The sequence below is a fragment of the Pinus tabuliformis genome, chromosome Q (genome assembly GCF_031772625.1).
Source record: "Pinus tabuliformis cultivar Carrire ecotype Pingquan chromosome Q, CPIR1, whole genome shotgun sequence".
NCBI classification, from domain to species: domain Eukaryota; kingdom Viridiplantae; phylum Streptophyta; class Pinopsida; order Pinales; family Pinaceae; genus Pinus; species Pinus tabuliformis.
Genome location: NC_142296.1, coordinates 1,209,940,453 through 1,209,954,790, shown reverse-complemented (window position 1 = coordinate 1,209,954,790; position 14,338 = coordinate 1,209,940,453). Strand labels below are relative to the sequence as shown.

Genomic DNA, 14,338 nt, shown 5'->3' with positions numbered 1-14,338 from the left:
CATCCTTACTACAATTTTCTCCAACTATTGCTGCCACTGCATCAGCAACGGAAAAGCATCCCAAATTACTAAAATGGTGTTCAGTATGATGCATCTCGCTGCTGGAATCTGACTGCTACTAGTCTCTGCGCTGACCCTCTAAAGCCTCTGCTCTGTGCCATCTGCACTGTTGCCAACTCTACTCTGTGTTACCCAATCTCTGTAGCTACTGCAACTGTAACTCTGACACTCCTCTGCATCAACTAGCCCAGTCCATCCTACTGCTTCTGTTCTGGGCTCCCGTAGCAAGGAATTGATCCGAGAGGTGGGCTCCTCAAGGATCCTGCCCGTCTGTAGCTCTTTCAAACTACAACTCTAAAGCAACCAACCTCCCTCCTGGAGGTATCGCGGTTGTCATGAAAACTCATCCTCCTTGATCTTCACGACTGCAACCTTCAAATCATGCTTCTCATATTTATCCTTCTTCCTAAGAGGACACTGTCTTGCATAATGACCAAATTCACCACACCTGAAACATTTGATCTTCGAAACATCTTTCTTCTTCTTCTCTTGGATGTGAAGGCTACATTCTCATCCTCCTCCTTGGGATTTGACCCACTACTGCTCCTTCCATCAAGTTTACACTTGACCAAGTCCCTCCTCAACTCCTCTTGCTTAAGAGTTGCGCACATCTCATCCCAGTTTGGCAAAGTCGCTCTGCCCAGGATGCTATGGACAAAGACTTGCCAGTCCTCAGATACTGGATTTAGGGTCAATCTTACCATCTCGGAACCTTGAGGTGTTGACCCCACAACTACCAATTCATCTCGAGTCTCCTGAAGCTTTGTGAGGAACGAATCAATGCATTCCCCCTTCTGCATCGTGTAGATCTCATCTTCTGCTCCAAGTACATCTTCCGCTGCTCGGAAGATCCTTGATACAACGTCGACAATGCATCCCACATCTCCTTGGCAGTGTTTCTGCCAACTATGTGACAGACTATATGATCCTTCACTCCATCGAGGATCATTCTTTTTGTCTTTGCCATTTCTCCCTTGTACTTCTTGAGTTGATCTGGATCTGTGGGCTCAGCTACCACGCTGTCGACGTAGACTTTGAGAAAATGCTCATCCAGAAGGCATGGCATCCTTGCCTTCCAGATCACATAGTTGGATGCCCCATCCAACCTATCCTGATCTCTCAGTCCAATGGCTGCCATCTCTACCAACTGAAAAAGTCGAATAGCCTCCTCTCTCCTCTGCCCAGCAGTAGACTGGCCTATGCACTCCCTTCTGGAGCTTGTAGATCTGCCCCTCTCCACTGCTGCTTAGCTAGTGAGAATTCAAACTTGGCTAGAAGTCCTCTGAGGAAGAATTCCCTCAGCCGTGTCTCTCTCTTCCCTCTGACGTCTTTGTACCCAAAAACTGCTCGCAGAAAACTGCATCCCACCAAAACACTACCTCTTCGCTGAAGCTGCTGCGTTGCTCCCTCTGACACTAGCAAACTTCGATCTAGAAGTCTTACCTCTCTGTCGACTCACTTAGAGAGACCTCCCTTGAAAACCTAGCCCTCCTGGCCTGAACTGCGCAAACCCTCTGGGGATTTATATTGCTGCCTCTACAGGAATTTCGAATTTCCTTTTTCCTTCAGCGCCGGGTCTTCCAGCTCTATTCTTCTTGCTTTACCTACAGCTCTGATACCATGTCAAAATTCCTAAACCCGGAATCCCTACTATAGCAAATTGATGTTATTTCTACTTGTTTAATCCATGCAAGTTATTTACAGTGTTCTACTATAAATATCAAAGTAAATACAACTACAACCTTCACTTAATTAAATTATATGCGGAAACAAGAAACTGAACAGGAAAGAGATACAACACACATCTACACAGTTATTTTTGGACAAATGTCCTCGGAAAACCCAATGCGGGAAAACCAGTGCAACAGCTCTAAGGGTTTTATTATTATGCAGTAGTAATTTTTGAATACAACTTTTGGATGCCTTCTTGGCAATCTAGTTACAGGGAATATCACTGACAGAGAAATTTGTAAGATTACCTCACACTACACTTGAAGTCCTGGCTGATCCATCCCTTGAATGAACAACCCATGGCTGCCTCTGCGCAGTGTTTGAGTCAACCCAGTGTCACACTGTCTAGGACCTGCGTCACTCTTCCTGGTTGATCAATTTGCCTCTGAGATTCAGACTTCTGCTCTTTCGGTGTCACACCCCGGCTTCCAACTACAAAAATCGAACCCTCCAGCAAATTTTAGACTCCCTTAAGGCTTCTGCATTGTGTCTGCGTTAGCCTACGCTGCCTCTGCGTAGCCCTGCATAGCTCTGCGTCAGCCTCTTCTAGCTCAGTGCCGCCTCTCCTAGATCTCTCTTTGCCTCCTCTACTGAGTATTTCCATATCAAGAGAAATCTCCAACCGAAACTATCCCTGCCCCTCACTACAAAAGCTCACTTCGAATTTCTCACTAGTAGCTACTCTGCTTCAGAAATTCGATCTTCTGAACTCTCTCTATGTGTGTTCTCTAAGTGCCCATCAAGCCTTCTCTTATAATCCTCTCATTGATCAATCAACGGCCCAGATTAGATTCTAATCAATGGCTAGGATCATATTGACTTGATCTCCGCCTTCTTCTAAAAGTTTCACCAACAGTTTGGATTAATATCCTTTAATTATTTTAATTTCCTAAGTTTAGACTTACGGTCCCATAAAAAATAATTAATTATTTTAATAACACTGTCTCCGGGTGGAATTTCCCAAAACGATTATGGGTATTGGAGAGTACAAGTGTCTAAGCCTCCCTGCAAAGTTTGAGACAACCGATGCTACAAGAAATCAACAATCCACACATCAAAATTCATCCACAAGACTCCAATTCATACTTTATAAAAAGTACAAAATTCTCAAGAGAGAAAAAAGATCCAATCCAAAGTGATGATGAGCAAATGAACTCATCTCACTTCTATTTATACACAAATTAGGAGTTCGAATTAGCCTCCTTGGCCTCGACAAGCCCACCAAACCAGCTCATAAATTAAAGAATAAGCCTCTCAAGAGGTCAAATAATAATCTATGCATGTTGTAGGGCCCTCCAAGAGGCCTAATGAGGTCCACGGGTTCCACAATGAAGAGTATAATCCTCAAAAGCAGTGGACAAGGGGTTGGCCCTTTGTAATAACCTGTGGTGCTCCAAATGAGATGTGGGGGCACACAAGTGTCCTCATGGGTCTCCAAACAAATCCAGGGTACTTGTAGATCGCCTGCACAGGCTAGGATGATGGTGTAGGTGATGCCACATCATCGTGCAAGTCTTGGATCATCTACCAAATGTATGGTGCAAATCTGGAGCCAACTGGCCATGATGGATCAGGTGCATCTTCCTCATCCAAAGAGTGAACCACGAGCAATCTCTGAATGGCTATGGGGATCCATGGAATGTTGTATGTTGTTGTGGAGGCCCATGGCTCTCAACGCACACCCTACATGTGCCAATGTAGCCCTTTGGAGGATTAGGACCCTGTATATGGAGACCAAACCTAAAATGGAGACCATCTGCAATCCTGCATAAGATCCAATGCGTCCCCTAGCCTTCCAATACAAGAAGTCATTAAAGAAATCGAGTAAATGAGCTTACCAATCATGGACCATAGCTGGGGACTTCATAATGGTTTGCCCTTCCATAATGGGCTTCAGCATGTGCCAGTGTGTCCTAAACTCCAAATGGGGTTAACCAATAATCCTATTAGGCGGTTTCTACTTCTAAAGGGGATAATATAGTCTAGATACATCCTTCAAAAGGTGGTGGCATGTGATCGATAGGTGAATGAATTAGAGGATGAGAAGGGGCAGCCTAGGCTCACATGCTGGGGGCTAAGGGTAGCTAATAAGAGGGAAGCCCACACTTGGGTTTATAATGTATAGGAGGGAGCAATCGTGGTACATGAGGTGCCCCGAACTTGTTTATTCCACCCTTTTTTATATGTTTTTTTCCTTTTTATGATTTTCTTTTATTAACTGCTTGGGGCTCAAGGGGTAGGAGCATGATGTATAAGATATAACAGTGAATATCCCCTTTTAAGGTAGGGTGGTTCATTCCCCATTGGGGTTTGGGACAATCATGGGTTCCTATATAGTGGAGGTTCATAGAACTTGCAGGACCCAGGGTGATGGCCATTATGATGTGGTAGAGCTCACGTATTGGTTTTTGGCTATGTACTAAATGTGTTTGTCTTGGCCATATTTTGCATTTTGTGGTACATTTTCCTGTTGAATGTGGTACATTTTGTGGTGCATCAACCTCCGGGCTTCATTCTAGGCCATGACCCAAGGTGTGGGCAAGGGGAAGGGGCAAGCTAACCCTATGTGGGCCCATTGGAGGAATGCAAACCCAGGTGGGAGAAACGATGAACAAGGAAATAATGAGTGGAAAGAGGGTAATATAAGCGGATAAAGGAGCGGGACCACGCAACCAAAATTGGGTTTTCCCGTGAAGTACCATCTCTAAAGCCAAATGGTCAATAAAAGAGATCCCACAGGACTAAAATCAAAGGTTAATACCCAAAAGGGGTCTAGGGGACAAGTGCACAGACCTAGCCCATTCTTTCTGTTGAATCCCCCCATTAATCCATGTTCAGAAGTGTCCATGATAAGCAAACAACAATACTCAATTTCCAAATGACAAGGCATACCTTTAGGTTCAGGAGGCCCACCTTCAAACATACGATCATGGTAGATGGGCGAGGGACCACATGGCTAGCTCAGGTGACGAAGAAATGGCTCAATGAGCTAGCTAGTGACTGTAAGGAGTTGTTCGCTGCCCGCTGAGGACCATCTTGGAGAAAAAAAATTCTCCTAGGGATATCACCCACAAAATGGTGGGTAACAAGACCTATAACAAGAGGTTAAGTTCATTCTTCACAAGTCCACAATTTGCTCTCTTCATTTTTAATAGCTAGTTCATTATTTTGCACTTAATACAAACAAACAAGAAATCATAATAACATACAAACATTTATCTCAGGACAACCTACCGTAGGAAAGTGCACATCCAAGATGACACCATTGTATATGGCTAATCCAAAGATCGCTCCAACCTGGAAATTCCAATCAAACGTGATAGTATAAATGTAAATTGGTTAAAATTTTAAGCATTCTAGAACAATTCTTTCTTGAAATTATATGATGAACATACCAACCAAAACTCATGGTCAGATTCCATAGAATTTGGATTAAACCAAAAATTTCGTGTATCGTCATTATAAATGAACATCCCTGCAACCAAATAAATATGGGTGAGATACATATAAGCCTAAAATTGAGGATGTTGAATATCAAATTAAAATATGCAAATCACAATGGGTTTTAGTTTTGTACATTACATCTTTGAAATCTTCATAACTCACTTTTTGCCTCAATCTTTCTCTATCATAAAATTTGGTTCAATTACTAAAGTCATTTGTGATATCGACACTTTCTTAATTCTTCATCTCTGTGTTACCTTATAACTATTAATTGAAATATTTCTTCATTAACACACTAGTTTATTTCTTATTAGTGAAAAAATGAAACTAAAGGAAATATAGCTTGGATTTAGATGTTATCATTCTTATAAAGCAATCAACTTTTCAAAAATAGTAATATCATCTTTGGTCTAAAGATTATGATACATGCAATTTGACCTTCACTCTAAGCAAATGCAACCATGGACTCAACTAGTGTCTCTTTGACTAATCATGTCCAATTTTAGAAACAGAAATACATAATGGTGGAATAAATTTGAGGAGGCAAATGGGCTATGTGGTTTAACATGGATAGGCAAGGAAGGAATATATAAAGTTAAAAAGACGAAGTCTATGTTGCTTCAAAATTGAAATTGATAGGTTAGAAACTAAACCCAAAGAACTTCACCATGTATTTCATGAAGGTCTAAGAATTTTGAAGAACTATTAGGCAAAAGCTTATTTAATCTATAAATGGAATTACAATGAAGATCTAGTTCTTTAATTTGTAATTAGAAAATATCGTTTTCATGAAATTTGTGCTTGATTGTTATCTTTAGCCTATACATCACTTGTCAACATCATCAACCACTATAGTTTCCTAGTGGTGATGTTATGGGATTACTTTAGGATGGAATTTTATATCCTTGTTTTATCTGATTTACATGAGTTGTTTATACAAGGACGTTGCACATTGCTTTCAAGGTTACTCAGAAAATGTTTACACCATGTTTGGGGGTGCTTCATTAGATTTGTGGTACATGGTGTTTGATTAGCCCCTAGATGGTCCATGATGGATTTTCACCGTGGAGATGGTTTACTCAGTGAGTGCTTCACCTAGATTGGATTTTTGCATGACAATTTTCCTTAGTGTTGGACATCTTTAAATAAGATGGTGGCATTTTACATGCTGGCCACATAGAGGAGGTTACTTGTTTAGAGAACACCCTTCATTGGAGGATTTGGCATCTAGGAGAAGGGCGTTGAGCCCTAGACAAAATGGGATAGCTTGAAATGCTTGCATGAACATGGAGTTTTGTTTTGTGATTAAACCCTAGATTATACTTGCTAACAATCTCACCTTGGAGGACATGCTAGTGTGACATTTGCTAGTTAGAGCTGCTTGGTATTGGCTAGGGTTTTTATTGGTTTTCCTTGGCTATGGTTCTAGAGAGTTATGTTAAAATTGGGCAACTTCAGGTTGAGTTTCCCCAAAAGGAAACCTAGCTACCTCAAGAAAACTGCAAGGCCCAAAAAGAGAAATCAATTGAGCTAAAAGAAATATTATTAATATGTGACAAAAGCAGTTTGGACAGCTCTTATTAAGGCACATTGAAAAATATATTTGAATATTATTTTGGCCAAATTTGAATTTGAAAGTTCCCTCCCAGAAGATTTCAAGTCAGCGTCACAAAAGGCGGTCCCATCAAATTATATAAAAAGAGGATATTTGTGAATCCTTGGATATGGATCAAAGAGAAGGAGCTCACTACATATCTGAGGTTCAATACTCCTGTGGCATTCAATGGTTCGGATCGAATTTGAGTTTTACATGATGAGGCTCGCTATTATTATAAGTATGACTTCGGTAGTATCTCACATTATGACAACGCATCATAACATAGTATTGTTTGATTCTACGGATTGCATCATACACTACAGGTGGACTCACTCTCTTTATTTGGTATCGCTCTACAGGCTCTATCATATTACAACGGGGCGTATCACTCTATAGTATGCACGGTATTGACACTGTATCTATAACCGTTACATCGAACTTTAACAATGGCATCACATTTCCATCTGTGGCATCGAACTTTAACTGTGGTTCGATTACTCTGGTTTGCTTTAGCTTTGTGGTTAGGATTGCATTGGTTATGAGCACATCACACAACCTAAGGCAAGATCCTATGAGCAACCTCCTATATACCTGGTACAACTTCATATGTATAGTCAATATTATCACTGATGCAAGATTGTATATCCTGTGCAAAATCGTATGGACAAATTCGTACACACCTATGCAAATCCACATATACTTCTATGGTACAAAATTGTATGGTATGTATGTTATCTTTGTGCTAAGGCTTCATTCTTATCATTCGTAGAGTAGTATGTTTTCCTATGGATGAATTCGAGAACCCCTTGACATCTAGGTCCAATATATGCCTCATATTTGTCACTATGAACTTGCATCGCTTCTCAAGAAACCCTTGTATTAAAGTGGCATTATTTGTATGGAAAAACTCGTATGAGTCTTATTCATCTTGTTATTATTTTGTGGCTTATATTCATCTTAGAGAGGCTTGTTTTTTTGAGCGACCTAGATACTTAACAGTGATCATTTGGCAATAACAGATGGAAATTAAAATGATTAGATATGAATGATGATAACTTCTTCATGATATATATGACAATATTATTTCATGATACATATGAAAGAGATCTGTAGTACATAGTGTGTGATGACAATGTCTGTATTCTTAATGACTGTGACTTAAAGTTATTGATATAACAGTAACCATGGAGACAGTAACTTTGACAATGGCAGTATCCGTATTGCATATGACCTATGACAGTGATGACAGTTCTCCTATGACGGTGATGACAATGCTCCTATGTCAGATGTGATTATGTCTCTATGGTAGAAGTGATATTATGTCATGATATCAGCTCTCCTAAACTTGTCTCGTCTAGTTCACAAACGAAGTTGTGAACTAACTTGGGTTGGCACTAGGAGGCCAGATATGATTAATGGTGGTATCCCATTCTCATTGTACTTTGTATCTCAGTTGAACAATTGATGAATATCTAATAGAAGAAGAATTTGATAGCTTTTCCCCGTTTGTGGGGTTTTGCCCTGGTCTCTGACCAAAATCATGTTTTCCCCTTTGTGCATGCTTTTCTTTTGTTGTTCCTTGATGTTCCGCTGCAACGTTGATGTTATTGTTCTTTCTACATAATTGCTAATGATGATAATATGTTATGGGGTGAATGTGATATATAAAAGATGAAAAGTTTAAAATGAAATTATCTTCAACAAAGAACAATCTAGCCTTAAGTAAAATTAACATGGTATCAGAGTTGGGCTGAAGAAAAGTCATTGAGACCACCCCTAAGAAGACACCAATGGATCAAGCACAGTAAAAGGAATAAAGATGGCAAAGACCTAAAATAATCCTACGGTTTGAAGGAAACCCAAAGGGAGCTTTGTTCTTATAAGAAAAGGTAAGGGTTGGGAGAAACCCTTGAAGTAGCCTTGGATGTGACTTGGGTTCTATAGCATTGAAACCATAGTATGAAGTTGAGTCTGCTTGATCTGTGAAAATTCATTGAGTTCTTCAAGTACCTATGACAGATTTAGAGAAACCCTAGTTTGACTTGTCTCCTACCCAATGGGAGATGATGTGTTGCAGTGATTATCTTGTAACTAGGTTTGAAAGGATCAGAAAGAGAATACAGGTGATGCTCAAGAGGATGCATTTCTTCTGAAGACAACATTGACATATGATCGATGGACAGTGGTGCCTCCTGGCTAAGAGGGAGACAAGATCAAGAGGGAGCTGAGAGCCTCCTACAATCTACATTAAAGATAAGTACTTTCAAGACTTATGTCATTTCTGTGTCACTATTCTTGTGAATTTATTCTTTTCGATTATTGGTGATTCTTCCTACATGAGTATTTTATTTGTTTCACTAACTTCTTGGATGAACATGTGAACCATCTTAAGGATCATCAAGATGTATAGTACAGGAAGAGCAAGCTCCTAGAGGCTATTCTTGTGAATTTATTCTTTTTTATTATTGGTGATTCTTTCTGCATGAGTATTTTATTTGTTCCACTACTTGGATGAACATGGGAACCATCTTAAGGATCATCAAGATGTAGAGAAGTACAGGAAGAGCAAGCTCCTAGAGGGAGCAAGTGCAAGAAAATTCAATGGGAGTTGAAACATGAAAATGAAGGAGCCACTCTTTACATCAAGAAAGACAATCCTACCTCATCACCAGGTACACTTTCATTATGCTTATTTATTTTGATTATTAGTGTTCTTGCTCTTGTCCTGGGGTCATCAGGTACAACGGATGAATGTGAGAACTAAGCCCTCCATATCGAGATTGAGGAAGACGTGGGACCATCCCATACTTTGGAAATGGGCAAGAGCTCGAGACCTCGAAGGAAGGGTTGCAGTCTCCTTGGTTGATAACTATGATTGAAGAAGCTTCCTATTATAAGGGAGTAGATTGAGTGCAATAGTCTGACATGATGCTAAGAGTGATATGTCCTTCATGCAACGACTACTCTTGATATATGAGATGTAGCAGTATCTAATGCTTCTACGATATGGTTCATGCTATGATAAGAAATATGCTTGCTAAGAAAGAAGGCTATGATGAGATCTTAGCACCTATTGTCGAATGCTCTATTATCAGATGTATGTAAAATTAACTTCCTCCACGATGACTATAATGAAGGAGCGTACCTAGAGCTACCTCAAGAATTTGAGGCACATGAAATGAGATTCATGATTACAAATGGAAGAAAGCCCCATATGGACTCGAGCATGCCCTCTGGTTTTGGTATGCTTGGATTGATGGTCATCTAATGCTGACACCAACCTCTCCTTAGGGTTGCAAGTATGTCTCTAATATTTGGTTTTAGAAACTAATGAATTATTTCTAACAGGATTAAGATTATTTCAGCGTTCAATCCCAGAGGGAGTTGTCCCCTGAGTGCAAATGATCAACATCTTGAGTGCATCAGAAAGACGATGAGGACCTACTTGTCATGAGAAGTATATTGACAAAGATTTGGCATGATAATTTACACTGAAGCAGTTGAGAGAAACTCCTCTTCAAATACAGGTTTGATGGATACTATGATGAGCTAGAAGTTAGATTAACTCTTGCTTTATAGCATGAGCCAAATAAAGCATGGTGTGTATAATGGGTTGGTGATAAACATGTGTTGAGATATCTACATGAAACTATCATTCATCGACTGAGACATACACTAATGCTAAGAATGTTGTTGTCTGGAAGAGCACATATGTGTGCTACCTTAAGTCTGCACTGGTTTCTAGATGATTTCCTGGTATAGAAATGTGTTGCTTTGAGAGGCAGTGCACATTGTTGCTAACATGCCTGGCAGCGAGGCAGTATGGTTGAGAAAGATCCTTGGAGAGTTGCTTGAGCATATGTTGGGCATGACTATGGTATACAATGATATACTGTGGGATCCGACATGCAAAGAATCCTATGTTCCATGACAGGTCCAAGCACTTTGAGAACAAATATCACTATATCCAGGAGACAACACATTTTTTGAGCCAGGACTAAGTATATCACTATATCCAGGACTAAGTATGACTTGAATAGTATCTTACATTATGACAACGCATCATAACATGGTATCATTTGATTCTAGGGATTGCATCATACACTACAGGTGGACTCACTCTCTTTATTTGGTATTGCTCTACAGATGGTATCGCTCTACAAGCTCAATCATATTACAAGGGGGCATGTCACTCTATGGTCCACATTGTATTGACACTATCTATAACAATTGCATTGAACTTTAACTATGGCATCACAATTCCATCTGTGGCATCAAACTTTAACTTTGACTCGATTACTCTGATTCGCTTTAGCTCTATGGTTCAACTTGCATTGGTTATGAGCACATTGCATAGCTTGAGGAAAGATCGTATCAGCAACTTCGTATATACCTAGTACAACTTCGTATGTACAGTTAGAAACATCACTGATGCAAGATCGTATATCCTGCGCAAAATCGTATGGACAAGTTCGTATACACCTGTGCAAATCCGCATATACTCCTATGGTACAAATTCATATTGTATTTATGTTATCTCTGTGCTAGGGCTTCACTATTATCATTCGTAGGGTACTATGTCTTCCTATGGATGAATTCAAGAGCCCCTTGGCATATAGTTCCAGTATATGGCTCATATTTGTCACTATGAACCCACATAGCTTCTCAAGAAACCCTTGTATTAAAGTGGCATTGTTTGTATCGAAAAACTCATATGACTCTGATTCATCTTGTTATTATTTTGTGGCTTATATTCATCTCAGAGAGGCTTGTTTTTCTTCGTGACCTAGATACTTAACTGTGGTCATTTGGCAATAACAGATGAGAAGTAAAATGATTAGATATGAATGACAATAACTTCTTCATCATATATATGACAATATTCTTTCATGATACATATCATAGAAATCTGCAAAACAAAGTATGTGATGACAATGGCCTTGTTCTTAATGATTGTGACTCAAAGTTATTGAAATAACAGTAACCATGGAGACAATAACTTTAACAATGGCAGTATCCTTATTGCATATGACCTATGACAGTAATGACAGTTCTTCTATGACGGTGATAACAATGCTCCCACGTCAGATGTGATTATGTCTCTATGGAAGAAGTGATATTATGTCATGATAGTAGCTCTCCCAAAATTGTCTCATCTAGTTCACAAACGAAGTTGTGAACTATTTTGGCTTGGCACTAAGAGGCCAAATATGATTAATGGTGATATCTCATTCTCATTGTACTTTGTATCTCAATTTAACAACTGATGAATATCCAATAGAAGAAAAATTTGATAGGTTTTCCCCCTTTATGGGGTTTTGCCTTGGTCTCTGACCCAAATCGTGAGGTTTTGCCCTGGTCTCTGACCCAAATCCTATTGTCCCCTTTGTGCATGCTTTTCTTTTGTTGTTCCTTTATGTTCCGCTGCAATTTTGATGTTATTGTTCTTTCTACATAATTGCTAAAGATGATAATATGTTATGGGGTGAATGTGATATATAAAGTATGAAAAGTTTAAAATGCAATTATCTTTAGCAAAGAAAAATCTAGCCCTAAGTAAAATTAACAAGTTAGAGAATTGTACTAGCCTTAGAATGGGGCTATGATATGTATAGGAACTTCATATTTATACATTTAAATGAAGTTTCTACATTGTCTTATTGCAGATTTGATTTTCAACTATCATGGTTTAGAAACTTCCGGCACTAGTATGTCTTATTGATTTGATTTATGTTAAGGCTGAAATTGTTAGGTGATTTAACATTAATCTTGAAGAAGATAGGGAAGATTCATTGTTGCAATCACAATTGTCATAAAGTGAATTTCAAATATGTATTATTCATGATAAAATTTCCCTAGAGGAATGAAACTTTTTGGCACATTTTTGTTGGTTGATGTAGCTCGTACATGTGTTCTAGCCTCAAGTGGTATCGATGACGCTAGAAACACAAGAGCAAAAAATATCTCGAAGCCCACATTATTCTTTTGAATGGAAATGTCTTAATTAAATTAATTAATTAATTAGTTGTTAATTATTTTCCTGAGTTTTAACTTAAATAAATTAATTAATTAATTAGTAATAATTAAGTAGTAATATCACTATATCCAGGACTAAGTATGACTTGAATAGTATCTTACATTATGACAACGCATCATAACATGGTATCATTTGATTCTAGGGATTGCATCATACACTAGAAACACAAGAGCAAAAAATATCTCGAAGCCCACATTATTCTTTTGAATGGAAATGTCTTAATTAAATTAATTAATTAATTAGTTGTTAATTATTTTCCTGAGTTTTAACTTAAATAAATTAATTAATTAATTAGTAATAATTGAGACATGGTCAATTTTCCGTTAGAGACTTCTAGAAAAGTTTCTAAGTGATCTTAGCCATTGATTAGATCATTTCAGATCTAAATCTTGGTTCTTGATTACTCAACAAGAGATTATAAAGGAAATCAATGGGAAGCCTTGGAGATCATGATCATGGTTATTGAGTTTGACACCAGCGAGGGTGTCAATAGTAGTTGAAGCAGTGAATATTTTCTGGGATTTTCTTTCAGTAGTATTCTTTCAGTTTCTGAGATCCAAAGGAGGCATTCTCTCGGAATTCTTCTACATGCAAGGAGGTTGAGTTATTGAGGTTGTGAGGGGTCTAGTGTTGGAGAATCAAGTAGGGAAGCTATTAATTCAATTCTCCTTATCCTTGATAAAAGCTTGTGAACTTATGTTATCTTCTTGTTATTCTTTATTATATAATTTTCATCAGACAATTATGATGAGCATAAATCATGAAGATCATAAAAGACAATCGACACAAAATATAGGATCCAAGACAACACAAAACCCCTCCAAGGGGAAAACCCAGAAAGAATCTCTTCTCTTCATATAGAATCAGATCAAATGAGACATCCAAGACCCAAAGACCATAGTCAAGACCTCCATCAAGCACCAAGTCAGAAATGTGGCCTGCCCAAACAATACTTCCCCAAGTCAAAACGCAGTCAAAATAGTCCCAAAACTCCTTGGTCAACGCTAGTCAAAGTTGACTGTAACTGGAAATCAATGCAAAAGATAAAGATGCCTAGAAAATATTTCGCACGTGTGGGGAGAAGAAGTTTCCTTAGGTGTACAAACCAATCAGAGAATGGGAGTGAAGCTGATGTGATGAGATGCCAAAATGAGGTGAACTTATGTTGTATTTACAGTGATTAACGTGGGGTCAAGGGTCATGACTTTTCACTAATGGGGTCAACTCCCTCTTACATTAATAAATGAGAGGGTCTACACCAATCAGAAATAGATCATCAACATACAAGACCAAAACAAGTGGCATGTCCTTTTCAACCTTGAAGTATAAGTTCAAATGAACATAGCTCCTTGTAAACCCCTGATTCATAAGATAGCTATCAATCCTCTCATACCAAGGCCTAGAGGCTTGCTTTAACCCATAGAGGGCTCTCTTCAACTTGCATACATGTGTCGTTCTATCCTGCTCTT

General features: G+C 38.8%; 1 protein-coding gene across 3 annotated transcripts in view; it reads right to left on the bottom strand.

The window, feature by feature from the left end:
- Positions 1-14,338, bottom strand: part of LOC149224132 (uncharacterized) — a 370,062-nt gene that overhangs the window by 104,187 nt on the left and 251,537 nt on the right. For 2 of the 3 annotated variants that reach the window (XR_016249501.1, XM_089386010.1), the window contains exons 24-25: positions 5,187-5,266; positions 5,026-5,088 (exon numbers count right to left, since the gene is read on the bottom strand). Coding sequence is in view for 1 of the 3 variants with exons in the window: in XM_089386010.1 (XP_089242136.1) it covers positions 5,026-5,088; positions 5,187-5,266 (143 nt within the window). In the remaining 2 variants the exon portion in view is untranslated. Of the gene's footprint in view, positions 1-4,704; positions 4,884-5,025; positions 5,089-5,186; positions 5,267-14,338 lie in introns of all 3 variants that reach the window. The other variant, XR_016249502.1, reaches the window with a different exon arrangement.